The sequence below is a fragment of the Bombina bombina genome, chromosome 3 (genome assembly GCF_027579735.1).
Source record: "Bombina bombina isolate aBomBom1 chromosome 3, aBomBom1.pri, whole genome shotgun sequence".
Classification (NCBI taxonomy): domain Eukaryota; kingdom Metazoa; phylum Chordata; class Amphibia; order Anura; family Bombinatoridae; genus Bombina; species Bombina bombina.
In genome coordinates, this window is record NC_069501.1 from 252599208 (window position 1) to 252626189 (window position 26982).

The 26982-nt window shown below is 36.2% G+C and overlaps 1 protein-coding gene across 1 annotated transcript in view; it reads left to right on the plus strand.

Annotated features, from left to right (window-relative positions):
- Positions 1–3714: 3714 nt before the first annotated feature.
- ORAI2 (ORAI calcium release-activated calcium modulator 2) overlaps positions 3715–26982 on the plus strand; it is a 46494-nt gene continuing 23226 nt past the window's right edge. Inside the window, exons 1-2 of the mRNA XM_053704598.1 lie at positions 3715–3944; positions 19333–19571. Of these exons, the coding sequence (XP_053560573.1) occupies positions 19347–19571 (225 nt within the window). The 5' untranslated portion in view covers positions 3715–3944; positions 19333–19346. The remainder of the gene's footprint in view (positions 3945–19332; positions 19572–26982) is intronic.

The following is a 26982-nucleotide window of genomic DNA, read 5'->3' on the forward strand; positions in this document are numbered from 1 at the left end:
CTATGGGGACTGTGTGTTACCTGTAAATATATATGTATATGCTTATATACATATATATGTATGTGTTATTATGTTTATATACACATACAAACACATAAATATATATGTACATATTAATCGACATATATATTTACACTTTGCTGCCCAACACTGTGCAACTTACCTCCGCTGCGCTAGGTTCTCTGCCATGTCTCACATCATAAGAATGAGGATCCCATGGGAGCCTATGGAAGCTCACTCTCATGAGCGCAAGGCCAGTGGCAGATCCAGGAGGGGGGGGGGGCATCGGGGCAATTCCCCTTCCCCCACAGCCCTTCACAAAGAACCATTTTAAAATGGATCCAATACTCCAGTACCAGACCCATCTTACAATGATCCCTGTGATGAAGCGATTCACAATAACAGCAAATGCTCATTAAGGCTGATGATTTAATGAGGAGTTTCTGACAACCCCCCAGACCTGAGTGCAGACCTCCCAATTCCCAATTTGCACTGGAAAGACCTTATTTCTGATGTCTTTCATGCAGTCCCGCTCATAAAGTCTTCTGTCCCATACTGCACAGATATTATTTTCTTTCCTGTAGCCTGGACAGAGTGCTCCTCCTGACAGAGCCCTTATCAGCTGCCTCTAGTCTTTAGTGAGGGTTTGCTAGTATGAGGGACAGAGTTCATTTTCTGGCCTCTGCACAGACTGCCCTGAGCTCCAATGAAAGCTACAGCTCTCAGTAGTAGCCACAGGAGGAGGGGGCACCGTTTTGGGGAGAGTGAAAAGCTGCTAAACCTGTCACTGGCTGTCGTGATATAATCCAGCTGGGTATCTTTGCTGATCTCCGGTTCCCACTGCAGCGTTTCTCTGGCTGTCACTTGTGTACTGGATCTGCTGTGTTGAAATATTTCAGGTAGTAGCAAAGGGCTTTATGTTTTTTGTTGCATTTAACAGTTCTTCCATACATATCTGATATAAGCATTTTAGAAATATTTTCCTCTTTTGATGTCATCCTACTATGGTATGTGTGCATGACTGACTTACAGGCTGCGTAAGGTGGACAAGGAACGTTGTGAATTTAAGAAGAAAAAAGTTGAAGGAAGAAATATGAATTAATATATTGTAAATATGTCTTTAATTCACTGAAATATATCTATTGGTGAAACAAATACATTTCTTTTAGGTTCCTTTTAAGTTTCATATCTATTTACGCACAGTTTTCATGTATTTCCTATTTGGTACACTTTCAATAACTGTCAAAGTACAGCATTTACACAAGCTAATTATAACATTTATTTTGGTTTCCCAGAATTTTTTTTCACTACTATAGATTGTTAAAGGGGCATTTTTTGGTAAATTAAATGGCACAATATGTTGAAGATTGGCATGTAAGTTTTACAATAAAAAAGCCACTACCATGTGAATTTAACTATGACAAAGGCATCACTGCCAGCTTCCTGTGCAGATTAATCTTGTGAAGTAGCTGATTGGTACATACATGCTATGGGGTCGATTCTGACCCACTCTGCTTTAGATCTGCCTGAAGCGTAAGTTAAGAAGCAGCTGTCGCAAGAACACTGCTCTCGTCTGCCACCTCTGAGACAGCGGACAGCAATCAGCTCAGCCCAATAGGATACGATCGGTTGCTTGACACCCCCTGCTAGCGGCCGTGAATGTGCAGGTGGCGGAATTGCACAAGCATTTCACTAGAAATGCTTGTGCAATAATTAATGCCGACAGTGTATGCCGATAGCTTATCAATGTGCAGCGGACATGATCCACAACAGTGGATCATGTCCGCTTGCACTATAATAAATCAGTCCCTATGAGTGCTCTTCAGAAAAAGTTGAGAGAAGAATATAGTGTATATGTACCAGACCCCTTCTTTGTATGCTGTGAGATCATTACTACATGTGCTCACTGATCTTAGTGTTTATCTGTTAAATATAAATTAAAAATAACTTGATGTAGGAGCTAATATAGCTGCATCTGGGATGCTGGAATACAGTGATAATGCACAGAACCTGCTTGTGTTACAGTTGAATCTTTTGTTCGTAAAAATCATTTGTGCTGTGTAATAATGGGGTTGTATCCCTTTTTCTAATGTTCCCTTGGTAGTTTGTATGTTACTGTTTGTGTATCTTGCTATCAGTTTTCAGTGGGATCACACCAGTTGCATTTAGAAATGTAAAAACAGATGACCCCTAATTGCATTATATTGAATTCTGAGCTATGTTGTTCGAAGCTTTACTTACAATTGTTAATGTGCAGTCCTGTATTATGCTTTTGTGCTCATTCATTTACAGTGCACTCTAACTTACACTTTGTGGTATATGTGCATTTTACAAAATAGCTGTTAGGGGATCTGGACATTATGAGTGTGGAGTGAATATGGGAGAGTGAGAACAGCCTATGGGGCCTATCTATCAAGCTCCGAAAGGAGCTTGACGGCCCGTGTTTCTGGCGAGTATTCAGACTCGCCAGAAACAGCAGTTATGAAGCAGCGGTCACAAAGACCACTGCTCCATAACCTGTCCGCCTGCTCTGAGCAGGCGGACAGACATCGCCGGAAATCAACCCGATCGAGTACAATCGGGTTGATTGACTCCCCCTGCTGGCGGCCCATTGGCCGTGATTCTGCAGGGGGCGGCGTTGCACCAGCAGCTCTTGATCCATTCACACAAAAATATACAGGAAAAAAATTGTATTGTTAAAGTGCATCATGACAAAATTATCACAAATGTACATTTATAATGCAAATTACACAGGAATAAAACATATTAAATATTCATAGTGGAAATCGTAATTTAAGTACCCTGGATGCACAAAAATCACACAGAAACGCATACTTATAAGTACAAAATACGCGTAATTGTTATTTTATTTGTAAAATGGGCTGAACATGGGCGTTCCATGGGTGTATCTGAAATTGTCTCTCTAAGCCTAGCGTAATTCTGTAAAGATTTTCACACTACAGATTTTACAGTTTATTCTTGCAAACTAAAAGGGAGTGAGCTTTTCTCAAAACATTCAAGATCCTCATAACCCTAATAGACAAGATGCTACACGCAAAAAGCAGCATAATGGGATTTATATTGGCTGCAAGATTTACTTTTTAAAGTGTGCCCCCTACTCACTGCTAACTTCGCACAAGGAACATTTTACATTTGGCCACAGATAAGTAGGTAAGGTAAACATACTTTAGACTGCTTTAAAGGAGAACTGCTCTTGTTTAAAAAAAATGCAACAAAATTAGATATGTTAATGCATTTTAAAATCTTTATTTTTATGTAGATGTTTTGCAATGTTGTTTTTAACTAATGATATGTGTAGATAAACATATACTGCATATAGTTATTTGATACTACATAGCAGAACACATTAAAATTCCAAGGATGAAACATTTATTTATTTTGTTTGTATTACAACACATGCAATTTAATGGTTAAAGCTTTGCTGAAGAGCATATTACTTTCATTGCCATCATTTTCCTAAGGGTGTTTGTACAGTGAATGTGACACTATTTACATTTACATACAGCTATCATATTGTGGAAGTCTGGGCTGTAACCAGGGAATGACTTGTCTCTGCTGAGAGAGAACATATTATGCTTACAAAACCTACTGACTAATCACAGTGAGGGATACAGTCACCAGTAAGGAAGAAGCTACTCTACCCAATCATAATCTGGTTTACATCTTCACATCAGACACTGGTTCCCACAGCTGGAAGGCAGCAATGCATGTGTTTTGTCTGCATACTCTGTGTTATGTGTTTTGCCTGCATACTCTGTCATTTAAGGTTACATTTCTTATCCAAGGCTTCAGGTGATCATCAGCATTTGCCTGAGACATGGTCTGATAGTGATGCTGGGCCAGTTCAGGAATATCAGCCTTGTACAGTGGATCAAGTGTCTGGTTAAAAAGGACGAAATCTAATAGCATCAGAGCTGTGCCTGGTAAGTAGCAGCTTGTCATTTTAACTGTGTATCTTTTGCAGAAATTGACATTCTCCAAAAGCAGCGTAGGCGTTGAGCAGCCCATAAAGAAGCAAGGGCTTATGAGTATATTTTATATATACAGAGTTCTGTCTTTATTTAGATTTAACAAAGTGCAGAATTGTCATACTCTTAAAAGAGTCACTTATTCAAATCACAAAACCTAATAATACAGAATAATAAACATTTGATCTGGTTGACTACAGGTTTAGTATACGTTGTGTTTATAATTATGTCACTGGAGGATTTTTTTTTATTTTTAAATGTATTCACATTTTATGCAGTTTTTTAAATCACAGTTTATATTTCAGGAATTTGGTGGTGCTGTGCAAATTAGTAATAATAATTTCACCAGTTGCTTGCAGACTAGGCTGAAATGTTACACTGTTATTGGCGATGCTGAATTTGTGCCTTTTTCAAATAACAACAAAATGAATGAATAGAATGATTTATTTTAAAAAAGCATAGACTTTAACGGTGGTTTTCTGTAGAAAAACATTTGAAACATTTTTCGAAAGGATCTAACCCCATATATCAAGCATTTGTAAATAATATTAGAGTTGATCACAGTCGTTTAGAAAAATGTATCCAATGATAAGCAACAAAAAAAGTCTATGGGGATGTGCAGATAAATAATTAGATTTTTTTTTTTTTTTAAATTTAGATTGACTTTATACATATTAGATATATTAATAAGATCATAAAGATGTCACATAAGGGTTCTTATATGCCTTAGATATTACTATATTCTTTTTAAACTAAACATGAGTGTTTTTTGTCTTTGTTGCATCTTAAAATGAATTATCTTTTGTTACTTTTTTTTCATGGGGAATTTTTTTTTATTGCTAGTGGGAGGTTTGTTTCTGTCAACCAATAGAGCTGTGGGAGTTTTCTGTTGAATTCAATATTAGCTTAAGTTTTTTTTTACATAACCCTTTTTTATTAAAACAACATTTTAAAAATTTAAGTCTGGAGAAAAAAGAAGAGGGTGCCACAGAGTGTATTACGAACAGTTAGATTGTTTAGCACACAGAAGGTAATATGCTCACCAGAAGATGTGGCACCGTACTGTGACCGATGCTAAAATACAGACTAGCGGCTAGTACAGTGTCAGCTGTTCCTTAGCTGGGGGTAGCTGTGAATACCGGAATTATCTCTTGTTAGGTACTCATCCAAACTGGAATCTTTTTGCTAATTAGAAAGAAAATGGGCTGAAACTAGGTCAGCATATAAAAACCACTTCCAGAATGTTATTCAAACTCTTTAATATCTTTTTGCTGCAACGTGTTTCTCGACCTCTCAGTGGTCGTTTCCTCAGGTAAATACAAAAAAATTATGTTTTTTGCATTTGCCTGAGGAAACGACCACTGAGCGGTCGAGAAACACGTTGCAGCAAAAAGATAGTAAAGAGTTTGTTTTAATAACATTCTGGAAGTGGTTTTTATATGCTGACCTAGTTTCAGCCCATTTTCTTTCTAATTAGCAAAAAGATTCCAGTTTAGAAGAGTACCTAACAAGAAATAATTCCGGTATTCACAGCAACCCCAGCTAAGGAACAACTGACAGTGTACTAGCCGCTAGTCTGTATTTAAGCATCGGTCATAGTACGGTGCCACATCTTCTGGTGAGCATATTACCCTCTGTGTACTAAACAATCTAACTGTTCTTAATACACTATGAGGCTCCCTCTTCTTTTTTCTCTCCAGCCTTTTAGATAATTCCACACACCGGAATTGTAAGTGGAGCAGCCTTCTGTTATTTCCATTGAGGAATTACCAACTAGAGGCACATTGAACTACAAACAGCAGCTGATAATTCGAACATTAGACAATCTGCCTTTAGATATTTGGATCCCACACCATCGTTGACTCAAGTACTCTTTTATGTCACATTGGAATATATATATATAATTTTTAGCATATTTATTTCTCATTTATTATTATTAATTTTCATTTATTGTCATATATATTAATCATATCATTTTTTTTTTATACGGTGCGCCCCCATTGCTGGACACCCCTCGGGTATCCTTGTTTTAAAATTTTAAGTGCTGCATTTTTATCTGCATGATATAAATGTTCTGAATTTGAGTTTAAAGGGACAGTCAACACCAGAATTATTGTTGTTTTAAAAGATAGATAATCCCTTAATTACCCATTCCCCAGTGTTGCATAACCAACACATTTATAATAATACACGTTTTACCTCTGTAATTACCTTGTTTCTAAGCCTCTGCAGACTGCCCCCTTACTTCAGTTCTTTTGACAGACATGCATTTTAGCCAATCAATGCTCGCTCCTCTGTAAATTCATGTGCATGAGCTCAATGTTATCTATATGAAACACATGAACTAACACCCTCTAGTGGTGAAAAACTGTCAAATGCAGAGGCGGCCTTCAAGGTCTAAGAAATTAGCATATGAACCTTCTAGGTTTTGCTTTCAACTAAGAATACCAAGAGAACAAAGCAAAATTGGTGGTAAAAGTAAATTGGAAAGTTGTTTAAAACGACATGCCCTATTTGAATCATGAAAGTTTTTTTTGGACTTGACTGTCCCTTTAATGTCCCTTTAATGCCCTTTTACTTTTTTAACTTGTCTGGAAACAATCTATGGCTCATTTAAAATAATAAGAAATATTGCATGTCTTTTTATTATGCACTCATTGATTATGCAATTCTACTGTATTTAACAGATTCAAGGCGCATGATAAGGATGCCTCATCATGCACATCATGGCCTGTGTGTGCATGAGGAGGAATCATCGTCATGCTGGGGATTGCAAGACTAAGCTGTTTTCGTTGGTGACCTTGTGGGCAGAACTCCTAAGCCATTAATGGAAGTGCCAGTGATAACATTGCCACAAAGTTGTAGTGATGTAACAAAGGGGCGGGGCCACTATAGGTGGTAAGGAAGCTGGATGGGGGAGTTAATTTAAACCCCTCAATCTCAGCTCCCATACCAGCTACAAACAATCAAGATCCCTCTTTTGAAAGAGAATTGCCTGCTGACTTGAAAAGTAACAAGCCCTTCCCATAAACAAATAAAAAAATATGAAATGTTAATACATAAGGTTTTACACTTGATTATAGTTTTAGGTATATAAAGTATAATAAAAATGTTTTTAGAGTCATAATAAATTGTATTTTATAGTGGACAAGTCCCATTTAAAAACATTTTTTTACATTTTTGGTTTTCTTTCTACTCTGGCAAAAAGGGCGCCTCTAGTTTTTATTAGAACCCCAAAGCCCTATGGACCCCTAATGCAACTTTAAATAGCATTAATAATAATTTAGTAAGGTGATCTTTTTAACAACAGTGGTCACCTAGCTATTTCCAATGTTATTTACTAAAATTATAACAAAAATATTTGTTTTGTTTTAACATTTCTGTTGCAGCATTCTCATCTGCAATAACATATACATATAATAATTGTATATTCTGAATCTGCTGGTTCTGGTGAAAAAAAATATTTTTATAATTTGTGTGGGTCACTCAGTGAAATACTGAAACCCAGCTCTACTACCCACCCCTTCTTTTAGCAAAACTCTTTTCTCCTGTAACAGAGGAAGAAGTCATAATACTACTATCTTCTGCAAATCTCACAACCTGTCCACTTGACTCCATTCATGACTTCTTCCCTCTGTCTCTGCTTATTTTATCCCTTACCTGACTTATCTCTTTAACCAGTCTCTCACCAGTGGTGCATTTCCAAATACATTCAAACATGTGCCAATCACACCAATCCTAAAAAAGCTCTTCTACCCCTTCTAACTTTTGGCCAGTCTCCTTCCCTTTGTCTCCAAATTATTGGAACAACTAATCTATAATCACCTAACTCAATTTATTTCAACTAACTCCTTACTTGATCCCCTACAATTTAGTTTCTGCCCTTAACACTTAATAGAAACTGCTCTTAATAAAGTAACAAATGATCTTCTATCAAAGGGACACTACTCCTTACTATATCTTCTGCGTCTATCTGCTGCTTTCAACACAGTAAACATCCTTTTCTCTTACAAAGCCTTCCTTCTTTTAGCATTCGATACACAGCCCTTTCCTGGTTTGCTTTTTATCTCTCAAAACACTTGTTTTCCTTTAACAGCATATCATCCTCTGATGATTCTATTTATTCATCCTCCCTTGGAAAACGTATTTCCTCCTTTGGGTTTCAGTACCACTTATATGCTAATGATACCCAAAAATCTAGCTTTCCTCTCCTGATATCTATCCCTCTTTACTCAGCCAGATTACCAACTGTCTTTCTGCAATTTACTCTTAGGTGTCTTCACACTACCTCCAACTCAATCTGTCTAAAACTGAGCTGCTTTTTTTCCCCCTCTCGGGGTCATTCATCACCTGATATTTCTCTTACAGTTGGCAACTCTATTCTCAACACCTCACCCCAGGCCAGACTTGACTCTAAACTCACATTCACTCCACATATTCAAGCTCTTACCAAATCCTGCTGTGCACACATATGCAACATTTACAGAATTCAGTCTTTACTTAATCAAGAAACTACAAAAATACTAATCCATTCCCTCGTCTTGTCACACATTGACTACTGCAATCTACTTTTTAATAGACTTCCCAAACACCATCTCTCACCCCCTCCAATCTATCATGAGTGCTTCAGCTAGACTCATCAACATAAGTCATCAATTTATATCAGCTGCTTTGCTCTACTAGTCTCTACACTGGCTCCCCATACACTACAATACAATTTAAAGTATTAAACTTAACCTATAAAGTGCTCAACAACTTCACTCCCAACTATATTTCTTTTCTAATCTCCAAATGCTCCCCTACCCGTCCTCTTTAATTAATCTCTGACATACATCTTGCCACTTCATTATCTCTTTGCCCCTCATTCGCCTCCAAGACTTCTCAAGCACTGTTCCTGTCTTCTGAAACTCTCTACAACGCTCCATCAGACTGTCTCCAAACTTGTATATCTTCAGACACTCTTTGAAAACATAAATCTTAAAAACTGCCTTGTCTCATTTCTGCAACTACAACCCACATGTCAATCTACTCTATCTAAACCTTATGTCTTATAATAGAGTTTACATATAAGCAGTAAAAAAAGCTCAAAATCAGCTTAGCACAGGGGCGTGAATAAAGGCTTAGCAGCGAAAGAGTTAATGGAGCTTTGAATATTTACTTAAATATTACTGAAAAATATTAATTGCAATTGATGTTTGAAATCTTTAAAACTTTCTTGACATATTTTCAAAATATTTGGAATAGTGCGTGAAATATGGAAGCTTTTTCCAATGTTATCAAATTTTGCTCAGTCAGTAACATAATCTTAACTGATTTCACAATCAATGCAGGTGCTGTATTTTGATTTAAAAAAGAACAAGCTGAGCTAACTCTTTCCAGCAGGATAATGTTCCTTTTATAAACAGTAGAAGCTTGAAATTGTATGTAAGAAACATTTCTAACATTTAATGTATTTTTTAAGACTATTACATACATTTAAGATAAAAATACACTAAATTTATTTTTCCTGAACCAAAATAATATTTTCATTTCCTATTTTCTTCAAAATGCTTACTCAGGTAAATGTATTTGCTGCTTGATAGGAAACCTTTCACATTACTATATTATTCCATAGAGCTTATTCACAAAAATACGTAGCAATTTTTCTTTTTTAAGCAAGGAAACATTATCTCTTCTGCTATATTTTTTACTCTGGTATTTTATACAATTTATTATTATTATTATTATTACTTTTAAATTAAACCCTGTTTATCAAAGTCTGTTTTACCCCTTTGTTTATTCTTTTTTGTGCAGTAGATTTAATGTAATCATATCAATATTATACTGTCAAAAAGGTGCCAATCATAACGCTTTAGTAGAAATTACATGTCACTATATATAATGCTTTGGTTTAACAACTTGTAAACTTTTTCTCCCCGTATTGAGACTCTTGGGAGCCTGGCGTATATGGCCATGCATGTCTAGGGGGGATACATTGTTGCACAGGCATGAAGTTTAAACGGGGTCTTTTTGGTTTTTGATAGGTTGGTTCACAGATATGTAGAAATAAGTTTTAATCAAGGAAAGTTCCCATCTTGATAAATTCAGTACAGGAGATGAAATTCAAGCTGTTTTGTTTGTGGAAAGGGCCTAAGTAAAATAAAGCTCATAGACCTCATCCCAGATTTGATTTGGTAAATCTCTCAATTCAAAAGCAGACTTAGATTATCAACACAAAAACACTACACCCTGTACACAGGGAAATAAATACACACAGGGACTACCAACCCCCAAAACAACATCAAACTCTCAAAATATAAATGTTTTTTCATTGGCTACCTGTGCTAAAACTAGTCCCCAATGTACCTAGAGAAAGTTATTTTGAAGTTACAGCAAAAATATCTTAAATAAAATATATATTTTAAAACTTATTAATGATACAACGGCTAGACTGTGTTTATGGATGGGATCAGACTGATATAATGCAGGGAAGTTTCCTTCTGGCTCAGACTTGGCATAAAGAGGTTTCTGTACCCTTTACCATCTCATAGGGTGGGGTCTCCCTGAGGATTCATTAAGATTATTTTGGGCATTTTTCTATCTAGAAGATATTATCACATATTCTTGGTTTTGAATTTCTCAAAACTATGAATCGGTGTCTGCAGAAATAACATCAATGGAAAAACATACAGAGTTGAGAAATGGACATTAAATTGATGGTAAAGTTAGATTTATCAAATTTTCTTAATAGATAGATTTTACATTAAAAGTACAATACTCTTTTTCTCAGTGTTTTAAAGTATTTCTAAATAATCTAATAGATATTTTTTTGTACCGCATCCAATGATAACCATTTTTGCATGACTTGTCCTCATGACATACAATTAACCAGTGAATTGGAGCTTATTTCCCGATTCACTGTATACCTGGCTAGTTGCCAGAAGAAATGCAATCGAGCAGATTGTTTACACCCCCAGGATCACTCAACAGCTACTACATATAGAGTGGGTGGGGCCTTCAAGGGAGTGGAGGCAAAGTTTTATGACACAAACAAGTGTTTATTATTAAATATAAATAAGAAAACTGATAAAAAAATAAAGCAGTGTACATTGGGATAGTATAATGCAATAAATTAGCATAGTCTAGAAATCTTTAATTTACACTTTAAAGGGGCATAAACCCAAAATTTATATTTTGTTATTCAGATAGAGGATGCAATTTAAAAAAAAATCATATTTACTTATTTGATCAAATTTGCTTCATTCTTTTAGTATCCTTTGTTGAAGAAGTAATAATGTACTACACTGAGCTAGCTGAACACATTGGGTGAGCCACTGAAAATAGGCATATGTGTGCAGCCACCTATCAGCACCTAGCTTCCTGTAGTGCATTCCTGCTCCTGAGCCTACCTAGGTATGCTTTTCAACAAATGATACCAAGAGAACAAAGCAAATTAGATAATAGAAGTATATTGGAAAGTTGTTTAAAAGTGCATGTGCTATCTGTATCATTAAAGTTTAATTTTGCTTTTACTGCACCTCCAATTCCATGGTTACTCTGCAATTCTATGTACACAGAATCAACCCCTTACTAAGTTTCAAGAAGCTCAATGAATAAAAGATTGTTTTGGAGAGGACTAGATCTGCACAAGGATCTATGTTTGAGCAGGGAGGGACAAGCAAATGATAGTGAAAGCTATAATACTACTCTTTTAGTTAAATAAAAGTAAACTGTTATTATTAGGGTCTTTTAGTTGAATCAAATTAATTGTTATTAAGGTAATACTTACAGTATTTTACAAATACAAATGATTACCCTATTAAACTGGAGATATTTCACCTCTCTACAATTTTATAATTATCTATGTATTTATATAGGTGTATAACTAAAGCAGTAATTTTATGATATAACTGGAAAAATAATCTGAAAAGTTATTTTTCTAAAAATGAAACCTTTATGTAGGAAACCACGATTTAAAATGAGTATTAAAGGGACACTGAACCTAAATATAAGCAACTTTCTAATTTACTCCTATTATCAAATTTTCTTCATTTTCTTGGTATCTTTATTTGAAATGCAAGAACGTAAGTTTAGATGCCAGCTCATTTTTGGTGAACAACCTGGGTTGTTCTTGCTGATTGGTTAATTAAATTCACCCACCAATAAACGCTGTCCAGAGGGCTGAACCAAAAAAATAGCTTAGATGCCTTCTTTTTCAAATAAAGATATCAAGAGAACAAAGAAAAATTGATAATAGGAGTAAATTAGAAAATTGCTTAAAATTGCATGCACTATCTGAATTACAAAAGAAAAAAAAATTGGGTTCAGTTTCCCTTTAAGGCTACTGATTTAAATTGTGATTGCAGTTTGATTTAAAGGGACAGGAAACCCAAATTTGTGACTCAGATAGAGCATACAATTTTAAACAACTTTCCAATTTACTTATATTATCGAATTTGCTTCATTATTTTGGTATTTTTTGTTGAAAAGCATAGCTAGATAGGCTCAGCACCTGGGTGCTCTTTACTAATTGGTGGCTGCACACATATAAATTTGAGGTTTGGTCCCTTTAAATCAAATCCACCCTGTATTTTAGTCTACAATGATACAAAATATCACAAAACACCAGTCAAAAAGCTCTTTGCTAGTTATTACTTACACTCCTTAGCTTGCATGAATGGCGATTTGGCGCTTTGCTTCTAGTACCCCCAGATATACAGAAATTCAATTGGATAAAGCAGTTGTCAGAACCTTCAAATCAAGAGATACACAGTGCCTTGGTTACAGCTGACTGACTGCTTCTTTACAGTTTTCTTAAATGTTTCAACCTTTATACATTTGTAGTGTAACTTATATCATCACGTTGAAGCTAAAGGCTATTTTCAGCCTTGATATAGTGTGCTATGTTTTTCGACACATTTATTTCTCTGCGTTTTTTTTTAAAATCTTTTATCTCATTTCCCTTTGCAGTAATTGTATCATTAGTGCCAAGCCCAGAGGATTCCCTTTCTTTTTTGTTTTCTTTCTTTCTTTCTTTTTTGGTCTTCAAGAATATGCACAGAATATCTCAAAAACTTTAACCTAATTCTAGAAACCGTGTCACTTTTTTTTTATTTGATTGGCTCTGACTTGTTTGCGGGTATCAAAAGGAAGAAGTTTTGTTTGTGTGATTGTTTTGATGAGTTTCTATCAATAATTCCTGCAGCTTATTGAGTTTTGCCTTTAGATATGAACAAACAAACAATGGAAATATAAAGTATACCACACTGTCAGTAATAAAAATGTGTGTTAAATTAACTTACATTTTATTTTCTTTCAAAATCTACATTAAATAACAAACAAAAAACTAGATGTAGTTATAAGAAATGTAAAGTTTTAGATTAATTATAACATTGCTAACATTAAAAAGCAATGTAAAATTGAACTTTTTGGATCTACAAACGTATTCTTAAACTAAGATGTTGAAAACAAGTGATTCCGTTGAAGAAAAAGATTCTAATCTTCATTTCTCAGAATGGATTGAATTTACTGCTATGTTCAGTTAGCGCTTAACATTTCAAGTATGATGAAATATATTTCATCCTCTTAGAAAGCATTTTTTCCCGCTACACTAATGGAAGCTCTTTGCTTTATTTTAAACAATGTTATTTCCTGTGAATTATTTTTGCTTTAATCAGATCCATCCTTTTAAAATTAGATGTAGAAACAAAAGCATAGTTTTGAGATTCAACGTGATTATTTGAAGCCAATACGCATATTTTAGTAAACAAAGAACAAGGTTAACATTAGATTAGATTTTCATACTTGTGAAATGCTTTGCAAGTATCAGAAATTTGGATTAAAGGGACAGTCTACATCAGAATTTGTATTGTTTAACCCCTTAAGGACACGGCCATTTTTCAATTTCTTTCCCTGAAGGACCAGGGCTTTTTTTAAATTTCTGCAGTGTTTGTGTTTAGCTGTAATTTTCCTCTTACTCATTTACTGTACCCACACATATTATATACCGTTTTTCTCGCCATTAAATGGACTTTCTAAAGATACCATTATTTTTATCATATCTTATCATTTACTTTAAAAAAATGATAAAATATGAGGAAAAAATGGAAAAAAACACACTTTTTCTAACTTTGACCCCCACAATCTGTTACACATCTACAACCACCAAAAAACACCTATGCTAAATAGTTTCTAAATTTTGTCCTGAGTTTAGAAATACCCAATGTTTACATCTTCTTTGCTTTTTTTGCAAGTTATAGGGCCATAAATACAAGTAGCACTTTGCTATTTCCAAACCACTTTTTTTTTCAAAATTAGCGCTAGTTACATTGGAACACTGATATCTTTCAGGAATACCTGAATATCCCTTTACATGTATATATTTTTTTTTAGAAGACATCCCAAAGTATTGATGTAGGCCCATTTTGGTATATTTCATGCCACCATTTCACCACCAAATGCAATCAAATAAAAAAAAATGTTCACTTTTTCCCAAATATTTTCACAAACTTTAGGTTCCTCACTGAAATTATTTACAAACAACTTGTGCAATTATGGCATAAATGGTTGTAAATGCTTCTCTGGGATCCCCTTTGTTCAGAAATAGCAGACATATATGACTTTGGCGTTGCTTTTTGGTAATTAGAAGGCCGCTAAATGCCACTGCGCATCACACGTGTATTATGCCCAGCAGTGAAGGGGTTAATTAGGGAGCATGTAGGGAGCGTCTAGGGTTAATTTTAGCTTTAGTGTAGTGTAGTAGACAACCCCAAGTATTGATCTAGGCCCATCTTGGTATATTTCATGCTACCATTTCACCGCTAAATGCGATTAAATAAAAAAAAACGTAAAATTTTTCACAATTTTAGGTTTCTCACTGAAATTATTTACAAACAACTTTTGCAAGCATGGCATAAATGATTGTAAATACTTCTCTGGGATCCCCTTTGTTCAGAAATAGCAGACATATATGGCTTTGGCGTTGCTTTTTGGTAATTATAAGACCGCTAAATGCCGCTGCGCACCACACGTGTATTATGCCCAGCAGTGCAGGGGTTAATTAGGTCATTTGTAGGGAGCGTGCAGGGTTAATTTTAGCTTTAGCGTAGAGATCAGCCTCCCACCTGACACATCCCATCCCCTGATCCCTCCCAAACAGCTCCCTTCCCTCCCCCACCCCACAATTGCCCCCGCCATCTTAAGTACTGGCAGAAAGTCTGCCAGTACTAAAATAAAAGGTGTATTTAAAAAATAAAAAAAAAATTGTATAGCATATTTACATATGCAGCTGTGTAGGATCCCCCCTTAGCCCCCAACCTCCCTGATCCCCCCCAAACAGCTCTCTACCCTCCACCTCTAACTTACTGAGAGCCATCTTGGGTACTGGCAGCTGTCTGCCAGTACCCAGTTTGCAAATAAAAATGTATTTTTTTTAATTTTTTTTATTTATTTTCCTTTTTTCTGTAGTGTAGTGTAGCTTCCCCCCCCACCAATCCCCCCCCCGCTCCCAGATCCCTTAGATTAACTTTTATTAGGGATTTTATCCCCCCTTACTGCCACTTCTGTACAATGTCTTTTTCCGTAGTGAAGCGGTTCCCACCCGCTCCCTCCCCGTGCACGCGCCCGCCCGCCGCCCCCCGTGCACGCGCGCGCTCCGGTGCGCACTCCCGACAACCCCGCCCCCGATCCCGCCCTCCTCTCTCTTCAGCCTTTCATCGATGGCCGCCCACCCGCCTCCCACGTCAGCTCCCACCCACCAACGATTGCGGCCATCGATGCCGGTGCAGAGAGGGCCACAGAGTGGCTCTCTCTGCATCGGATGGGGGAAAAATGTTATTGCAGGATGCCTCGATATCGAGGCATCACTGCAATAACTGTAAAGCGGCTGGAAGCGATCAGGATCGCTTCCAGCCGCTTTAATCCCCAAAGTCGTACAGGGTACGTCGCTGGTCTTTAAAGACCAGGTTGTGTGCGACGTACCCTGTACGACTCGTGTCGTTAAGGGGTTAAAAAGATAGATAATACCTTTATTGCCAATTCTTCAGTTTTGCATAACCAACACGGTTATATCAATATTGATTTTACCTCTGTGATTACCTTGTATCTAAGCCTCTGCAGACTGCCCCCTTATGTGAGTTCTTTTGGCAGACATTAATTTTAGCCAATCAGTGCTGACTCCTAGGTAACTCCACGGGCGTGAGTACAATGTTATCTATATGACACACATGAACACCCTCTAGTTGTGAAAAACATGTCAAAATGCATTCAGATAAGAGGCAGCCTTCAAGGTCTAAGCCTACCTAGGTTTAGCTTTCAACAAAGAATACCAAGAGAACTAAGCAAAATTGATGATAAAAGTAAATTGGAAAGTTGTTTAAAATTACATGTCCTATCTGAATCATAACAGTTTATTTTCAACTAGACTGTCCCTTTAATGCTGATAAAATGGATCAACATTTTTTTTATCTAAATAGAATAAAGGACAAACTTGCTTACTTTTAATAGTACATCTTGTTCTGTGTTTGTGTCATGTTTAAAATGTATTGTGTTACATAGGCAAATATGAAAATCAATTTGCATTCAAATGTAGTACAATGATTTGAATAAGTATATCACTGTTCAGTAGAGGAAAATTGTTGTATGGGTTTTAAAGCGTAAAATATGGCCATAGTGTAACTTAAAATGTGTTCTTTTTAGGAATTATTAATATCCATAAATTAACAAATTCTTACATTGCAGAAAGAAGGCTTGCACATGGCTCAAAGAAGCATCTACTGCTTTGTACATTGAGGGCTCCATGTACTAAGCCGTCAATTCATCCGTCATTGTAGACGCGGATAAACTCGTCGTTACTCGCCGCGGGCGAAATGGTGTCCGCTGTCGCTATGTACTAATAATCCCCCAATAAATAGACACATCTAGCCCGCCGCGAGCAGTGGCGGAATATTGATAAATTTTACACCTCGCTCGCCGCGACTAAGCTGATTTACTTAACTTTCAGTTGAATTGTCTGGCCAATTATTAACACGTGACATGCAAGGTGTCACGAACATCATAGTAGTCGCGGGAATAGAATTTTGCTCCTATAAAAGTTCAACTTATCTAAACAACTTTATTATTGTTCAAAAATTTTTGAAGAGTGATTACAGAGCTTTATTTTTGTAATATTTATTTACAATGTGGATATGGATTCATCTGGATCTGAAACCACTTCAAAATCCAAGAATCCTCACTTTTCGCATCAGCAATTATCCCCCTGGTAGTTCGGTGAGCTTCATTGAAACGTACTTGACTGGTCTTTGGGTTGTTATAGGGAGTCAACAGACATTCTGTACATGAGTAGCCTCCATCTCCTAATAGAAGATATAATAAATATAAATATTAATATAAAAATAATTATAAAGATTGACAAATATACAATACAAATTTAAAATATAGATTACTCTTTAATTACAGTCGACAAATTGGGCGCAATTTATGTACATGGAAATGAGAGACAAATTAGACGCCAGTTATGCTGTATGTACAATGCTGATATTACTGCCTTTTATATATGTCTAGACTGGCGTCTAGAGTGACTTTCCTATTGTTTTGTACCTTGCCCGCCACCTAAAAGGTGGCGAGGCAAAAATAACAAGGTGGGAGCGGAAATTGTCGCGAGCGGACAAATAGATTTTTTAGTACATTCGTTTTTGGCGAGTTGGTGGTCAAATGTGTCTAATTACAGTGAAAAATGGAGAGGTAGCGAGGTTTGGCGGATAAGTACGCTCACAATTTTAAAGATGCGAGTTTGAACATAGTTGACGACTTTGTACATATCAGTTTGCGAGTTTTGACGCGAGATTTGTTGCGGGTAGCTCGCTGACTGCTTAGTACATGGAGCCCTGAGTATAATGCCACTATAGATTGATAAACCTTACGGATAGCAGACACCTGATAAAATATTAGTGGGGATTTAAAGCACTTCTTAATTTTCCCATAGAGCGGTGATAAAATAAACAAGCAACTAAATTTGACTAAATATCAAAGTCATAATATAAATTAAAGTTAAGCACCTGGAGATTTGATAATTACTGTTCCATGAGAAGTGGTATTGCAGGGGATCACCTTTGGATACATTGATTCTGAATGGTATGAATTGTCAGATGTTATAGGTGTAACAGGATATAATACTTTATTGAATGTTAAGGTTAAAAATGATAGTTTATTTTGAAAAAGTACATAAGGTGTGTAACTTCTAATGTACTATGTTAATAAATAGTTGGAGCTATATAACCATTATATTGAGAATTGTATTGAAATGGTTAATATAATTAATATGATAACTCCGCCTAGTTGTGGGCCTATAAGAGAGTGGTGTTAAATATTGTTTTATGTGACATGATTAAGGTTGTATGAACCGAAACGTTGTGATTATTCATTGTGGCGATGTTCCAATAAACTTTAAGTGAATATGCTAAGAAGAGGTGCTGATTTTTTGCTGGAATTACTTTATATATTGGGGAGTGCAATACCCTATGGTATGCACCTAATTCCTTTGGAGGTGCTGGACACTTGAATTATATCACTTTATCTCCACAGACCTACCACAATACAAACAGCCACAAATCATCATCTAGCTCCCAGCAGTGCATTTCTGATCCTAAGCCTATCTAAGTATGCTTTTCAGCACAGTACTCCTAAAGTCAATTTTATAAAATAAGTAAATTGAAAAGTTGTATAAAATTGTATGCTCTGTCTGAATAAGGAAAGATTATTTTTTACTTTACTGCCTCTTTAAAAAGTTAAATGAATGTGAACGCCGTATGAGGTTAAGCCTTCCTTTATCTGATTTACTGAAATTATTAAAGTTAATCAACATTAGATAGACAGACAAAGAAATAGACAGGCAGCCATACAGATAGATAGACAGACGGACAGACAGACAGACGGAGAGACAGACATACAGACAGATAGACAGAAAGACAGACAGACAGATAGATAGATAGATAGATAGATAGATAACATAATACGCCACAACGTGGGACATAAGAATATTAAATATTGCATTTTATGTTATCTCTCTACAAAAGGATAAATTACCAACAATATACAGTTATTTGAAACTTTGTGAGAGACTATTAAAGATGTAAAACATGATATGAATTTCAAATTTAAAGTGACAGTAAGTTGACATTTTGTGCAATTAATGTATTCATAGCATGCATTTCAAAGCTTTAAATATAATATTAGTACATCAACTATGTCAGAGATATATATAATATTTTTTTAGTATGGAAAACCTGATAGATAAATCTCACAACTTGCACATTTACTTGATACATTATAGATCCAGATAAAAGATGTTTGTTTTTTTCACTTCTAGAGCTGCTAAAAATCATGAGTAGTGAACTTAACATCCCAGTGGATCCATCCACCCCAGCTGTCTCAGAACGTGGAAACAAAGGCATGGACTATAGAGACTGGGTCAGGCGAAGCTACCTAGAACTAGTGACGTCTAATCATCACTCTGTGCAGGCTCTTTCCTGGAGGAAATTATATCTCAGCAGAGCCAAGCTAAAAGCCTCCAGTCGCACCTCAGCTTTGCTTTCAGGTTTTGCTATGGTGAGTACAGAGAAGTGTCTCGTAGGTATGAGCTACATTGCTTTAGTTATCAGTTATACTTCTTATCTTTAGAAAAAGAATACTTCTAGACTGCAACTAAGTTAGGTAAAACACTTTATTATAACTGCCATTCTACAGTATGGGCCAGATTACAAGTAAAGTATGGGCCAGATTACAAGTAAAGCATTATATAACGCTCCTGCTCGCACGCTAACTCCGCTAGTAATAAGCTTTTTGCGCGCGTCAGGTAGTGCTTGTATTTATAAGTTAGTTGAAAGTAAAATGTTTTCGCTCGCATGCTAACCCGATGCACGCAAAAAAACAACCTTTGAATATCGCAATTGCGTTAATGTATTCCCCCATAGAAATCAATGGAGCAAAAAAGTAGAAAAAACCCACCCTACTCGAACATAAACCCGATCGCATATTCTCAAGTGTGCTAACCTGACATGAAAATATGAATATTTCATATTCTAATGTTCTTCACATAGCAGAATACATTCTATTTATTCATAGATACATATTTCTACACTCACCAGCCACTTTATTAGAAACACCTTGTAAATTGCTTGGTAACACAAATTGCTAATTAGCCAATCACATGGCAGCAACTCATGCATTTAGGCATCTAGATGTGGTGAAGGCAACTTGCTGAAGTTCAAACGAGCATCACAATGGAGAAGAAAGGGGATTTAAGTGACTTTGAACATGGTATGGTTGTTGGTGCCAGACGGGCTGTCCTGAGTATTTAAAAAACTGCTGAATTACTGGGATTTTCACGCATAACTATCTCTAGGGATTACAGAGAATGGTCCAAAAAAGAGAAAATATCCAGTGAGCGGCAGTTGTGTGGACAAAAATGTCTTGTTGATGTCAGAGGTCAGAGGAGATTGGGCACACTGGTTCAAGATGATAGAAAGGCAACAGTAACTCAAATAACGACTCGTTACAACCAAGGTATGCAGAATATCATCTCTGAATGCACAACACGTTGAACCTTGAAGCAGATGGGCTACAGCAACAGAAGACCACAGCAGGTGCCACTCCTGTCAGCTAAGAACAGGAAACTGAGGCTACAATTTGCACAGGCTCTGATGAGTCTTGATTTCATCTGCAACATTCAGATGATAGGGTCAGAATTTGGTGTAAACAACATGAAAGCATGGATTCATCCTGCCTTGTATCAATGGTTCAGGCTGGTGGTGTAATGGTGTGGGGGATATTTTCTTGCCACACTTTGGGTCCCTTAGTACCAATTGAGCATTGTTTAAATGCCACAGCCTACCTGAGTATTGTTACTGACCATTTCCATCCCTTTATGACTACCATCTTCTGATGGCTACTTCCAGCAGGATAATGCACCATGTCACAAAGCTCAAATCATCTCAAACTGGTTTCTTAAACATGACAATGAGTTCACTGTACTCCAATGGCCTCCACAGTCACCAGATCTCAATCCAATAGAGCACCTTTGGGATGTGGTCTAACGGGAGATTCGCATCATGGATGTGCAGTCGACAAATCTGCAGCAACTGCATGATGCTATCATGTCAATATGGACCAAAATATCTGAGGAATGTTTCCAACACCTTGTTGAATCTATGCCACAAATAATTATGTCAGTTCTGAAGGCAAAAGGGGGTCCAACCCAGTACTAGCAAGGTGTACCTAATAAAGTGTCCGGTGAAAGTATATCTGATGGTATTTTGGTACAATATATATCTATACCTATATTTATAGTAGATTATATATAGGTATAGATACATTCAGATATATATAGTAATTTCTATTTCTAAATACTTAGAACATATTCTGCTATGTGCAGAACTTTGGAATGTGAAATATTTACAGTAAATACACAGTATAACACTTTATTAAAAATGAATATTGCATAAATATGCTTTTACATGTTTATATCTACTTGACTGCAAAGGGCTCCAATGCACTTCTATATATGTATAAATATGTATACATATTTATGTTTGTGTTTAGATGTGTATATATGTCTGTAAATACATATATACACATATAAATACATAAATACATATGTACACACACATATATATAAATTTATATATACTGTATATATATATATATAGTTAGACATGTACTGTATGTGTATGTATCTCAATGTTAAAGCCCTTTGTCTGCCTTTTTTTCTAACACCTGAGACCTCATATCTTTGAGCACGTATAAATTTAATGTGCAATTTAAAAAAAAAAAAAAATTTTATTAGATAGTGTTAATATTAGTGTAACTGTACTTTTTAATGTGTTTTTGATGTATTTTGTGACACTTGTTTGTTTCGCGAAACAGTTAACCAGAGCTTTGAGGACATGGTAATTATTCTAGCGTAAATCGCGATTGCGCTCACTCATTCATATTTACTTTCAACTTTTAATACAAGTGCTAAACCCGATGCGTGCAAACTGTTAGCGCGCCACTCATAATCTAGTCCTTTATGTGTTAAGGGATTTTTTAAAATATTACCCACAATAATCTCAGTTTGCACCTATATTTTGTAATATAAAATATTGTGCTATTTTAAGTCACATAGAGACAGATGTAATATTTTTTACTTATTAATAATGTTACCATACATCTTGAAATAGACATTTTTCTACAAAATTCATAATTTAAAATCTATGGGGATTTATGTTGATAAATTAGTTGATAAGCTTTTTAAAAGGATTGGGATCGACCCAATTGATGTTTGATTGAAAATAGATTTAGGAGTCTGACTTTAGATCAGTTGGATACCAACATTGTTAAAGTCAGGTGAAATATTTTTTAAAGGCAAGTCAGTTACAAAGCTAGTGAGTCAATTAAATATTAATTAAAAAGTGGATAGTAAATTGGTTTAAATTCATTTTTTTAGAATGGAATGACGCCAACATATCTTTCTTTGAAGAGTTTAAAGGTGTTTTTAAGTGTGTTGAAAATGGGCAAGCTTTATAGCAAATCAGAAACATGTGTACGCAAGTTTGGAGACAGACTAATTTAAAGGGACATACAATTCAAAATCTTCTTTCATGATTCAGAATGAGCATACATTTTTAACCCCTTAGTGACCAGACCATTTTTCAATTTTCTTACCGTTAAGGACGGGGCTGTTTTTACATTTTAACGGTGTTTGTGTTTAGCTGTAATTTTCCTCTTACTCATTTACCGTACCCACACATATTATATACAGTTTTTCTCACCATTAAATGAACTTTCTAAAGATACCATTATTATAAAATATGATGACAAAATTGAAATAAAACACACTATTTCTAACTTTGACCTTCAAAATCTCTTAAGCATCTACAACAACCAAAAAACACCCATGCTAAATAGTTTCTAAATTTTGTCCTGAGTTTAAAACTACACCCATTGTTAATATGTTCTTTGCTTTTTTTTGCAAGTTATAGGGCAATAAGTACAAGTAGCACTTTGCTATTTCCAAGCCATTTGTTTTTTTCAAAAAATTAGCGAAAGTTACATTGTAACATTGATATCTGTCAGGAATCCCTGAATAACCCTTTACATGCATATATATTTTTTTAGTAGACATCCCAAAGTATTGATTGAGGCCCATTCTGGTATATTTCATGCCACCATTTCACTGCCAAATGCAATCAAATAAAAAAAATTGTTAACTTTTTCACAATTTTAGGTTTCTCACTAAAATTATTTACAAACAGCTTGTGCAATTATGGCACAAATGGTTGTAAATGCTTCTCTGGTATCCCCTTCGTTTAGAAATAGTAGACATATATATCTTTGGCATTGCTTTTTGGTAATTAGAAGGCCGCTAAATGCCTCTGCACACCACACTTGTATTATGCCCAGCAGTGAAGGAGTTAATTAGGTAGCTTGTAGGGTTAATTGTATATTTACTGTAGAGATCAGCCTCCCACCTGACACATCCCATCCTCTGATCCCACCTTGACTCCCTCAAACAGCTCTCTTCCCTCCCCCACCCCCCAAAGATCACCCCATCTTAAGTACTGGCAGAAAGTCTGCCAGTATAAAAATAAAAGGGTTTTTATTTTAATTTCTTTTTTATATATATATATATATATATATATATATATATATATATATATATATATATATATATATATATATATTTTCTGCAGGGTAGTATCCGTCCTTACCTCCCAACCTCCTTGACCCCCCCCCCCCCCAAACAGCTCTCTAACCCTCCCCCCTCTAACTGTTAGCCACTATCTTAGGTAGTGGCAGCTGTCTGCCAGTACCCAGTTTCCAGTAAAATTGGACTCAATTTAATTTTTTTTTAAAATAAACACGTTTTTTTCCATAGTCTAGCTGCACTCCTCAGTAACCTACCTTGCTCCTTCTCCCAGATACCTTTCCCGAATCTCTTAACACAAAAAGACAAAAAATGGAGGGCGCTAGAAGCGGAGTGTATGAAAGGACAAATTATAAATAATCATATACTTGGAATCCGAAAACTAATAATTATAAAAATATCACAATTTATTGGCTCTTAAATAGTCACAATTAGTAACTCTGAGCAGGTATAATAAATCTCTATGCAGATAATAAATTCTAGTCTATATAGATACAATGTATAGAAAAATGAACACAATAAGGGCAGAATAATGTAACACAATAAGGGCGGATTAATGTTACACAATAGTGTGCTGAGATAGGTAAACTTCAATAAATGTTTATAACTGTAAGATCTCCAAGGGATACATTATTAAGCTAAACATCACATATATTACAATTGAGAATTCAGACTTAACTGTAAACATGTACTTAAAAGCGTTATAATACGCATATACTCTAAAACTGTATCAACAATGCCTATATAAAAAATCCTAAAAAATGTGTGTTTTAAGCCTATCTGGCCTATAAAACAATAAGAGGTTAAATATCTTTATCCAGTTTCTTTGTGTATCAGTATCGCTTGATGAAAGATTAACGGTACTCACCCTCCAGTTCCTCAGATGCTTTGGAAGGGTTTTTACTTGAGCTGCGCAATGTAATCTGCCTCTGGGGAGATTTGGGCATTCTTCTTCCGATATGTATTTCGGCGTTCCAAAGCATGCCCTTCCAAAGCATCTGATGAACTGGAGGGTGAGTACCGTTAATCTTTCATCAAGCGATACTGATACACGAAGAAACTGGATTAAGGTATTCAACCTCTTATTGTTAATGCTTTGAGCATCAAGTACCCACTATACAAGATCTGTGGAAAAGTGATCCATGAACTGAGACTATTTTTGACTATCCTCTCTTTTCTGCGTAATTAGTTTACCATTAAACTTACCACTTTGGAACTCTCTCCTACTAGTCACACTGGCTTATAGGTGCTCTGGGAGACGTCCCAATAGAAACTTATATACACAATCTCATCTCTAGTTTATGTATTTGTTTTAGAGTGCTTTTTATAAGGCTTCATATTCTAAGGCTTCATTATTTTATAGGCCAGATAGGCTTAAAACACACATTTTTTAGGATTTTTTATATAGGCATTGTTGATACAGTTTTAGAGTATATGCGTATTTGTCATGCTTTAATCCTCTGTACATACCCCTTTAAGACTCTCACTATTTTGTCCCATAATCCTCTCCTCAACTCGTCAATTATTGTTTAGGTGTGTAGCTACTGACTTCGTATGCATTACATCTCCTAAACTTTGCTGACTTTATCCAAGCTGAACTTGTACCCTTCCTTAAGAGTACTCATACTAAATCTCCTGATCCTCCTGTTTTCCTGTGGGTTCAGGCAACCTGTATCTGGGACTTTACAAACTCTTTACACTCCGGACAACAACGCAGCACCCCCCAGAGGTAACCATCACAGAGACTGCATTCCCAACCTCCTGGCATACCTGGAGCCAGAAGAAAAAAAAAACACTGCAGACTTATTCCTTACTATAAGCGGCTCTGCTACTACAAACAGATACCTTCGGAAGCCTCTTTTCTCCGATCACGAAGCTGCCGATATTCAACGCACCCGATTGGTGCTCGGACACACACCCCCTGTGCTACGTCACGGCTACAAAGAGAAACCTCCGGTAGGTGCTTCCTCTGAACACAAGGCTGCCGAGATTCCACGCACACGATTGGTGCTCAGAGACACCCCCCCTGTGCTACGTGTAGGCTGACAGTATGCAGCCCTCTCATACGGCTCAATTCAATCTTGATCAGTCCAAGTTACAGCTCTCAGGCATATACCCAGTAAAGGGACATTCTTCTGTTATACTCCAAGAAAAGAAGTGTTCAGCTAGTAGTTTCAACCTACTTAGCATCACTGCCAACTCGTACAGGAAATCTCTGGGGATACTCTCCTGTAGCCAAATACCTAACATAAAACAAGGAACTGTTTCCCATAGTAGTTCCTATTTCCTTACCACTTGGTACACATTCTGCAGTTGTGATCCTCACAGTAAATCTCTAATTCCACATTAAGGCTGCTGCATTACAGTATTATACATGTTTACAGTTAAGTCTGAATTCTCAATTGTAATATATGTGATGTTTAGCTAAATAATGTATCCCTTGGAGATCTTACAGCTATAAACATTTATTAAAGTTTACCTATCTCAGCACACTATTGTTTAACATTAATCTGCCCTTATTATGTATAATTAGTCCTTTCATACACTCCGCTTCCAGCGCCCTCCATTTTTTGTCTTCTAAAAGATACGACGAGTCCATGGATTGCATCCTTACTTGTGGAATATTATCCTCCTGCTAACAGGAAGTGGCAAAGAGCACCACAGCAGAGCTGTATATATAGCGCCTCCCTTCCCCTCCACCCCCAGTCATTCTCTTTGCCTGTGTTATACTAGGAAGACATGGTAAAGTGAGGTGTTAGTTTTAGTTTCTTCAATCAAGAAGTTTTTTATTTTAAATGGTACCGGTGAGTACTATTTTCCTCAGGAGGATATGGAAGAAGATTTCTGCCCTGAGGTTGATGATCTTAGCAGTTGTAACTAAGATCCACGCTGGTCCCTGCAAGACTTCTGAAGGTAACACATGAGACATCTTCAGTGTGGAGACCGGTTTCATGCTGTATGGGAATAGGGTAAGCAGTAGACCTGTTATACAGAAGGGTGTTACTGGAGTTGCCTGTGTTTATTTATTTTCACTAGTTGACATATAAGGGCATGACACTATGGGAGAGACACAAAAGAAAAATGTTTATAGGAGTTTTTATTTTTATAACCAGTATAGCTTACTGGGATGTGTTTTGGGGTGTTTATGTGTTTCCACTTAGCTTGGTGTAAAAAACTCTTCTCCATGCGGTTGTGTTTGGGCCTACTCCGGCATTGGCCTTAAGGGGCTGGTGCTTATTTTCGGGCGCTCAGATGCGCACTTCCTTCTGACTAGGATGCAGCAAGCTGTAACTCCAGTTGCTCCTGGACAGTGTATCTCTGGTCTGGAGGGTT